Consider the following 10,016-nt stretch of genomic DNA (forward strand, 5'->3'; position numbering starts at 1 on the left):
CTCAAACAGAAGGTCAGCCGTCCCACGAGCTGTGAAATTTCACGTGTTTTTTTAATCATAGCCCAGCGACTTCTGAAAAGAGCTAAGGAGTTCCTTGCTCCTCCTGACTTTCTTGTTGCACGGGCCAAACATCAACAGGAACCTGATGTGTCGGGGTCCTCCTCTCCCTCTGGCAATAGTCACACATAACCTGCCCTCAGAAAGGCTCTCGCACTTGTCAGGGCACCAGGTTCAAGCAAAGGTCAGTCAAGGTCACGGAAGGCCACCCTCAATCCTCATGCCCTTCTGCCCTTTCTCCCAGTCCTTTCAAGTTAAGGAAGGGTGGGAAGGTTTCCCAGGCAAGTGCCCTCAGGATGCGTTTGCAGCCTTTCAGCTGAGCCCCAGCATCCCCTTCCTGGCCGCGGGTCCCGGGGTGACCACAGCATGGTCAGCTGCGAGGAAGGGCACCCCAGGCAAGGAGCAGCCGCCTGAGCTGCTGCTGCAGCACTCCGGGCAGCTCTGCAAATTCACATTCTCATTCCTCTCACTTGCAGAAGGGCTTTTCTGTCAGCTCCCACACGCCCAATGCTTGCTTCTCACCCCATGGGTGCAAGATGCTGGGCAGAGGGAGAGCGGAGCTGCCATTTTTCAGGACGGGGAAAGCTGCAGGCGGCTTTCTGCGCAGAAGGAACACCCTAGCCTTTTCCTGAAATGCCTGGAGTCTGTGTGCTGTGTGCTGGCTGCCCTGAGCCCTCCAGGGGTGCTGGCCCAGCGCTGCAGGGCAGTGCAGGGGAAGGGGGCAGAGGGGCAGGGACAGCCCTGGTGGTTACCAGCAGCCACCAGCCCCACAGGGGATGCAGGACAGGCGTGGGAGGGTGACACGGTGCAGTGCTGGGAAACCTCCAGCTGTGTTTGCCAGCTGGAGCAGTTGCATGAGCTGCCTCCTCTAAGGTTGTGATTGAAACGGTTCCTGCCATCGGGGATGGTCCACAAGCCAAAGGCCAGAGCAAAAGGGAAGGGGTTGCACCACTAGACAGAGACGGAGCCGGGTGGCTGGTTGTTGCTGTTGCTCTCAGAGGGGGTCTTCGAGGTAGTGGTCACTGAGCCACTGTTCCTGAAGATGAGGAGCAGCCTCCGCTTGTAGCCCCGGAAGGCAAAGAAGTAGATGATGGGGTCTATGCAGCAGTTGAGGTTCATGAATGCCACAGTGACTTGAAGGGACATCTTGAAGGCTTGCTGCTCGCGGCAGGATGGCTGGTAGAGGATCTTCCTAACCATAAACTGAACGATGTTGATGTGGTAGGGGCTGAAGCAGAGCAGGACAGCCAGCAGCACCACCAGGATGATGGTGAAGGCCCGGCGGTGGTGCCCGTTCTTCACCGTCAGCGGGTTCTCCTTGGCAGTCTGGCAGAGCTTGAGGTTGATCCTCACGTAACACACCAAGATGATGCCCACGGGTAGGAAGAACCCGAGCACGCAAGCCCCCAGGAGCAGGTAAGGCAGTCTGGGAATCTCCTCGAAGTTGAAGTACTCCATGCACGTCAGCTTGTCCCCCACCCTGCGCGTCATGGGCCGCAGCAGCAGCGGCGCCGTCTGCAGGAACACCAAGCACCAGATGAGGGCGCAGACGCCCCTGGCACGGCTCATCTTCCGAATCCTGCCGGGGTGCCTGGAGCGCACCACCGCGACGTAGCGGTCCACGCTCACGCAGGTCATGAAGTAGATGCCCACATAGGTGTTCATGTAGAAAACGAAGGCTGTGGCTCGGCAGAACCAGTCCCCAAAGGGCCAGTCGGACTCCAGGATGTAGTAGGCGATCCTGCCTGGCAGCGCCAGGGTGAAGAGGGCGTCAGAGAGCGCCAGGTTCACCAGGTAGAGGTCGGTGGAGTTGAGTTTCTTCTTCCTGCGCTGGAAGGTGATGCAGAGAGCCAGGATGTTGCCACAGGCACCGAACACCAGCAGGCCGGTGTAGAAAAGGGAGAACGTGACTTTGGAGGAGAAGTAGTGGTTGTGCACGTTGCAGCTGCTCTGGTTGGTGAGGTTGGCGGGCGGGAAGAGGGTCTCTGCAGCAGCCATTTCTGTGGTGCCTCCCGAGCTCTTGCCCTCTCCCTGGGAATAAGAACAAACACGAAACTTGCAGTTTATTGATAACGGGAGCGGCGCCCGCAGAGCCGGTCCTGGTCAAGAAGGGAAAGGTCTGTCCTCTGCTCCCTGCCACCCCCCTGGCAGCAGACAGCTCGACTCATTTGGAAAAATGCATCTCTTGTGATTTCGGTGGTGAGCTTCTCACCAAAGGCTGTGACTCATTTTCATCTTCTTGTTACCAGCTCCTCTTATATTTTTTAATTTTTTTTAGGGGTTTTTTTTTTGTTTTTTTTTTTTTTTTTGCAGGTCCAATCAATACCAGAAAAGATGAGGAGCTGAGAGGGGAGATCATCTGTCACACAAACAAGATCCTAAACTCATCTGGTGACGGCGATGTCATTTATTCATCACCACGGGCAGGATAGGGGGCTTCATTGAGAAAATGCCCAGAAAGTGGTAGGAGTGGGGAGAGAGGAGGACTTGTGCAGCTGGGGAGGGGGTAAAGGCTGGAGGTGACAAGGAGGAACCTTCGCATCCCTCTGTCTGGGACCAGCGAGGCAAGAAAACCGAAGAAATTCGAAGAGAGGAAAAATCCCAGCCTTCCCCAAAAACCCCGTGCCCCGTGCCCGCCCGAAGCGGGGAGCACCCCGGCACCGAACCCCCGCTCCCCGCAAGTCCTCTCGCCCCGCCGGGCAGGGGCCAGCGGGACCCCCCCTCCATCCCTGGGGCTGCAGCAGCTCCTGGGACGCCCCGTCCCGGCCGCCGCCCCCCGGCCCCGCCGCTCACCTCACGGCACCGCCGCCGGGCTCCGCTGGACGGGACGGGACGGGACGGGCACCGCGCTGCCCCTCGCCCCGGCAGCGGGAACCCTGGAGGTGCTCACACGACCGCGCACGAAAGAGAAATCAGGCGCTCCAAGCTGGGAGCGGCAGTGCCGCCTCCTCCTCCTCCTCTTCTTCCTCCGCCTCCTCCCGCCTGGTGATGTTGGGGGGGGGGGAGCGGTGGCGGAGCCTCCCGGGTCTCGGGCTCCCCGGCCGTGTGAGCGCCTCTTGCGATTCGCTTACACTATAAAATCACCCCGAAGTCTGGGGGGTTGGGATTTATCTTTTTTTCTTTTTCTCTCTCTCTTTTTTTTTTTTTCTTTTCCTTAGAGTTAGTAAAAACACGTCTTTTTTCTGGGTGGTTTTCTTTCTTTTTTTCGGTGTGTGAGAGGCATTTTGCTGCAGCAGGGTTCATTCTCAGTAGTGACTGTGCTGGAGAAGATAAAAATGACTGTACCTGCGCGGCAATCACTCCTGACATCTCAGCCGACTTTGGGTTTTACTCTGAAAATTTCTACAAGGATGCAGACTGCAACTGAGCAGTGCAGGCAGCCTCAGCTCTGCTTCACATGCAGCCCAGAGGGTTCACCCGAATGGCACACACGTGTATGGCCACAGCAGCACCATCAGCCTGTGGCACCTTTGCTAATAAAGCTGGAAAAAATCTCCCGTGGAGCTAATTGTGCCTGTGCCCAGTGCAAGCTACCCTGTGCATGCCCCCCCCGCCCCCCCCCCAGGATGTGGGGAAGCCCAGATTTGCCCTTCATACACACATGAAGAGACCACCAGGCATGGCTCCTTGAGGCAGAGGCTAACCCGAGTGGACTGAGGCAATTTGCCCTTAGTAGGAAAATATTTTCATTATTAGGAGGATATATTGTGTGGTGGTGGATGTAGGGCAAAGCCACTTGTCCCAGCGGGAGCTCTTGGGGCAGGTTCTGTCCCTGCAGAGTGCTGGGCAGTGGAGAGCTCTGATTTCCTCCATGAGGTGGCTAGAAACCCATCATGAGCACAGCAGCCCTGACAGTGGCATGGTGCTGCTGGAGATGAGGAGTGGGGTGTGGGCAACCTGCCATGGGGGGAGACTACTTTACTTTCCTCCCAGCACTTCCCAAAATGTTTGCAGAAGCGCAGCCTGCCTTGTGGCTGGCAGGACGGCCTTCCCCACAGCAGCTATTTACTGGAGAACACTGGGGTTTTGAAATCCCAAGAGGTTTATGGGGGTTTTTGGTGGTGGTGGGGACAGTCTTTCTTGCTTGCTTTATTTTTTTTTTTTCCCCTCCTAAAAACTCCTAATAAACTAGGAAATTCCCATTACGGGACATCCAGGCTGCTATTGAAAAATACTAAGGCAAAGAAATCCCAAAGTTAAGTTTACAGTTAAGCCAAACTTGCGTTTCCCTCCAAGCTAGTAAAGCTCAACAAATTCTTTAATTGCATAATGTTCATTGTGTTTTACAAACCAGTGGCATTGAACTCAGTACTAATCTGTGTACTCCTGTACGGTGAGTCACTTGTATAGAAATTACATAATGAATGATATTGCCATGAATTACAAGTTGGAGGTACCTAGCAAGAGTAATAGTGAAAATTTTCTAACAACCATCAGCTAATGGAGATACTTTTCTGGCTCGGGGGATTTATATCACATGAAAGGAGAGGTCTGCTAATAAGAGAATAGCTGCTCAGTAAGTTATTAAGGATATTCCTTACTAAGATGGGGTTTTTCTATGTACACATCCATCAGGAGTAAAGCCTATCAAATGCCTGAGGCTCAGATGTTCATCAACTGTTTCATCATGATGATGGAAACACCTGATGGATCTAACATGAAAGAAGTGTCATCCCAACAGAAACCCTGTGCCCACACCAGCGAGCGGATCCAGGACTATCCTTTCATCTGCCTAGTGCCCTGCACCCCATCCAGCGATGGCTGAAGCAAACACCGCCCATCCTGCAGCCCAGGGTCAAAGTAGTAGCACGGATGTTGGAAAAGCTGACCCTTTGCCCACAAAAGGCTTCTGCCCACCCTTGTTACTCTCCCTTGCATGAGACTTTTACCTCTGCAGGTTAACACCATCGAGGCAATAAATCTGGGATGAAGCTGGGCAAAATGCCACTGCCTAGCAGCCCGGTGCCTGCAGCGCCTCGGGCCAGTTGCCATCACCAGCGCCCGGCTATGATGGGCGGGGTGGGTTTTGGTGTGAATTCACACCCGGGACTTTCTCAGCAGAGTCAAACACCCCCCGTACAATCCCCTCTGTCCCTTGGGCTCTGCGCTCACCCTGGTGCTAAAAACAGAGCTGCAGACCCCGGAAGGGGAATTACGTGTGGATAACCCAGCAGTGCCGGCCCCGCTGCAAATGTGAATCCCGGGAGCTTCCCATGGGAGCTGGTGGGAGTGGGAAGGCATCGCCATGCTGGAGGGAGGACTGGATGAAGAGGGGTCTGGGGGGGCTCAGCCCCTAAAAGGAGGGTGAGGTCCTTCCCCGGGGGCAGGCACAGAGCGTGTCCAGGGGAACCAGAGGAAGGAGATGCCCCAAGTGGCATCACCAACCTCAGAAACAGGCAGAGGAGCCCAAAGGTCCAGGTGACAACCGCGCCCAGGGACTTGGGAATAAGGAGGAGGGAAAACAATGCTCGCTGCCTGATTTTATTTTTCTTTTTGCAGTGCAGAAGAAAGGAAGTGGGTTCTTCTTTTGTGCAAAACATGCTCCTGCCCTGCGTGCAGCAGGTGCTGTGCTACAGGAGTGCAACCCAGCTCCACCCGGTTGCAGGGCCCTGGTGGCCCCACCAAGCCCGGCAGTGCTGCACGGCGCCGCACCCCAGGCAATGGTCCCTTTTGGATGGGGGTGCAGGGCTGGGGGCATCCCCTTCCCAGCTGGTGGGACCCTGCTTTCTACTGCTGCAACACTGGGATAGCTGAAAAGGGACCCCATCCAGGCAGGGTAGAGAAGCCCTGTCCACCCCAGTTTGCAGCCATCGCGTTTAGGAGATGTTGGCCTTCAGTGAACCCAGCAGCTGGATGAAGCGTGCTGTGGGCTTTGGGGTGTGTGACTTCAACTTCAAAGCTGGGTCCTTGGGCCCAGGAGGGAGCAAGGGGAGGGTCCTGCAGCCCAAGTACCCACCTCAGGGCCAGCAAGAGCTGCTGCACCACGGTGTCCCTGCTGCCAGGGTCGCAGCCAGGACACAGAGCACACCTCCTGGGGGTGGATCCTGAGCAAATGTGGAAGGTCTCTTGCCTGACACATGCATCATGGCTGTCAGCCACAGCAGGTGTCTGCCGGGCGGCCACCAAAGACTATTTGCCTGGGGGGTCTGTGCCACCCTTCCCAGAGCCAGCTGTTGTGTATTTTGGGGTAGATGTGCACCTCCAAGCCACCGCGGCTCTCTCTCACAGCATTCTCACAGAGGACATCACTGTCTGTCCCCCTGTGAAGGCTCCCAGCAGGCCCCTCTCCTTCCTGGAGGCCTTTGCATGGACCTTTCATTCCAGCCTAGCAGAAGAGCCAGACCACAGCTCCTTTGGGGTCAAGTCCTTCAGGCCATCCAGCCATGAGCACAAGTGGGTATGACAGGTGAGGAAAGCTTGCCAAGAGCTGTCTGCTGAGACAGCTGGCACCAGGCTTGCTCCAGAGCTTTGTCTTCAAGAGCAAAGCCACACTCAGCGATGCTGAAGCTGTTGTTTACACCTGGTGGGGTTTCCCAGAGTTGAGACATGATTTGGAGCTGGACTTTCTGAAGGCAGGGACAGCATAACAAATGAGGTAACAGCCCCTGCTCGGGGAGACAGCAGGAAGTTTGCACCTCCTCTTTCCATTGTATCATCTCTCCCTCTTTCCTTTCCCCTATCGACTTTGGTTACCTTTTCTGTCTTTTGGTGCAAAATATTTTCAGTAAGCTTTGTTTTTAGGCACAAAGATCTCAAATCCAGGTGCTTTCAGTTTCAATGCAAGAGGCAGGGATTTTCCACAGCTCAGGTCCTGGGTTTCAAGCCAGCACTAGGTCACCTGGTGGCAGAGCAGAAATTAGGAGAGCATCTGATTTTGTCATCCACCCCTCCATTCAAGAGCAGCAGCTATGTGAGAAGGACATAGATGATGGAAATTGTAAAGAAAGCAAAAAACTGTACTGAGATTCCTGTCAATTTGTGACAAAAATCTCAAGAAACAAGTGCTGGGGTTTTGGTATGCTTGAAACCTAATCTGACCCTAAATCTAAGTGGGAAATACTGAATAACCAAGCGGCTAAAATCCACTTCTGTATTACAGGACCCAGCTTATTCTGCAGATGCAGTACTAGCTCTGGAAATGATGTCCCAGCACCAAGTCATGACACAATCAGAGGAGTGGCACAACTTGCTTCAATGTCCTGACACAACATGGTCATGCCAGGAGCTGCTTCTTTCCATGTCCCCTTGCCTTCAGTCCTGAAATGTGGCATGAGGCCTCATGCGTAGGCCAAGCATGTGCTTGGTGGTTTCACTGAGCCCGGCTGCAGAGAGCAGGTAGGTGTGCAAACAGGGGTAACTCTTAGTCATGAAGGTCTGGACACCTTGGCAGGAGAAACACCAATGAAATTCACATTATGAAATAACTTCCTCCAGCGAGCATGAAAGGCACTTGTTCCCACGCTGCGCTGTGACTTAGAAGCTCCATTTTGATTTTGCAGGAATAAGATGAAAGTTTTCTTGGTATCTGATTTCTGTGGTTAAAAACAACATTTAAACTCTTCTTAAAAAAAACACAATCATAAGGCAAGTTTGGAGAACTGAGGTCCTATTTTTATCTGGTTTTTCTTATGCCAGGGCCACATATGCTATATGTGCACACACAGCTGTAACGTGCAGCTATGACATGAACAAAAGCAGCCAGTGTAGAAGATGTGTTTGTGATAAAGTGCAAAAAATGCATCTTAATTCAGTCTGGATTTAACTGATCCTGTACAACAATTTCTTTTGACAGATCACCTGCTTTGCTGGTGCCTCATTAGTCTTTTGGGTTTTTTCAATTTCCATTTATTGTTCCCGTTCAGTTTTTAGACCATGTTATGACCAGGTTGGAGCCATGCTTAACCCATGCCAGCCAAATCCTATGCCAAGTGGAAAATTTAGTATCCTCATGAGCATTTCAGTGGGGCCCTCAGCACACTGCACCAATGCCTCACAGGTATAGTTGAAGTCGGAAGGGAACTCTGGAGGTCATCTGGTCCAACCCCTTTGTTCAAGCAGGGCCACGCAGAGCCAGTTGCCCAAGACCTCTTTGCACCTCCCTGCAGGTATTTACAAACACTGATGAGATCCTCCTGAGCCTCCTCTTCTCCAGGCTGAACAGTCCCAGCTCTCTCACACATTCCTCTTAAGAGGGATGCTCCACACTTCATCATCTTTGTGGCCCTTCACTGGACTCTCCAATATGTCCATGTCTCTGTTGTCCTGGAGGGCACAGAACTGGACACAGCACTCCAGGGGTGGCATCACCAGTGCTGAATAGAAGGACCACCCCCCTTCAGCCTGCTGACAATGCACATCCTAATGCAGCCCAGGATACCATTAGCCCCCTTGGCCTCAAGGTCACATCGCTGGTTCATGTTCAACCTGGGGTCCATCAGGACCCACAAGTCCTTTCCTGCCAAGATGCTGTCCAGCTGGCTGGCCCAGCACATACTGGTGTATGGGGTTGTTCCTTTCCAGCTGCAGGATTTTACACTTCCTCTTGTTGAACCATATGAGGTTCCTACCAGCCCATTTCTCCAGCCTGTCAAGGTGCCTCTCAATGGCATCATGACCCTCTGGCACATCAGCCACTCTTCCCAGTTTTCTATCATCTCCAAGCTTGCTGAGGAGGCACTCTGTCCTGTCATCCAGATCATTAATGAAGGTGTTGAACAGGACTGGACCCAGTATGGACCTCTGAGGTACACCACTGGTCTCCATCTAGGCTTTGTGCTGCTGATCACCACCTTGTGGGCCTGGCCTTTCATCCAGTTTTCAACCCACCTCAATGCCTCAGCATCTTGTGCTGATTTACCCACCCCAGACTTGCGTGCATGCAAGGGGGGTGCTCTCTGCTTTGTTGTGGGAAAGGAAACCTCAGAGAAGTGATGGTGAACCAGTGAATAGCTGGAGGCCTTGAAACCTGATTTTTTTTTTTTTTTTTTTCAGAGTGGTTCCTTGTTTCTTGCTCAAAGGGTGGCTGTAACCAGATGTAGCACCAGCCTTGAGCACTGTGCACCTCTGTGCATTTCCTCTTCTCCACCTCCAGATCCTGCAGCGTCCTCGTGGCTTTTGGGAGGAGCTGACTGTGAAATGAAAAACTTCCTTAGCAAAAACCTTCCTTAATGAAAGCCTCCCCAGCTGATGGTGGTCAGGGCGAGCTCTAGGTTTTTGTGGATATTGCTGCCTAGAGGTGGTGTGGGCAGAGCAAAGGCAGCGATGGGTTCCCACCGCAGCAGTGATTCACCTGCAGAGCGCTGCCCACACACGGCCCCGTGGCAGGCAGGGAGCAGCTGGTGATCACCCAGCAAAGGGCCCTGGCACACCTCTGCATGTGCTGCCTGTGCTTACGGGACCTGCCCAGCTCACAAACGTGTGTATATGTGCAGCTACACATCTCCCCATATGCCAGAGGATTTCACCGGGAGCTGGGAACCTGGGAATAGAGAGCAAGCACTTCTGGGGCTGAATGACAAGTGAATCCCCTGTTTTGCATTGTGGTTTCCTGATGAAGGGCTATGTTCATGCAAGCAAGATTTTCTAAATGGCTGCAAGAAAAAAAACGGCTGTTAGAGAATAAGACCCTAAAAAATGTTGCAAGTCGCTGGGGACAGGGGAGGTGTTCTTGCACCGTCCAGTCACATGGTGCAATTCTGGAAAGGGTCTAGGTATTCTCTCCCAGCAAAATGGCACCATATCCCCACACAGGTCCTGTGTGGGGCCTGGCTCTGCATTTCTCTGCAGCTTCTTTCCCCGGTGGAGCTTTTCTCCAGGGGAGTCTTTCCTCTGAAGTCCACCTGCAGCAGGTGATGGTCGTTGCCTCATCCCCCATGACTTCTGCCCCTTCTCTCAGTAAGGGCTGCGTTGCAGTTCGTGTGTCTACGTAAGAAAATGTGCTGCTTAAACCCTCTAACCCC

The 10,016-nt window shown here is 53.4% G+C and overlaps 1 protein-coding gene across 1 annotated transcript; it reads right to left on the reverse strand.

The window, feature by feature from the left end:
- Nucleotides 1-1,008: 1,008 nt before the first annotated feature.
- Nucleotides 1,009-8,820, reverse strand: LOC127380871 (G-protein coupled receptor 183-like). The gene is given in 3 exon segments (XM_051610492.1): nucleotides 1,009-2,037; nucleotides 2,040-2,112; nucleotides 8,462-8,820. Coding segments are annotated over 3 exon segments (1,461 nt in total).
- Nucleotides 8,821-10,016: the final 1,196 nt, after the last annotated feature.

Source organism: Apus apus, chromosome 1 (genome assembly GCF_020740795.1).
Source record: "Apus apus isolate bApuApu2 chromosome 1, bApuApu2.pri.cur, whole genome shotgun sequence".
NCBI classification, from domain to species: domain Eukaryota; kingdom Metazoa; phylum Chordata; class Aves; order Apodiformes; family Apodidae; genus Apus; species Apus apus.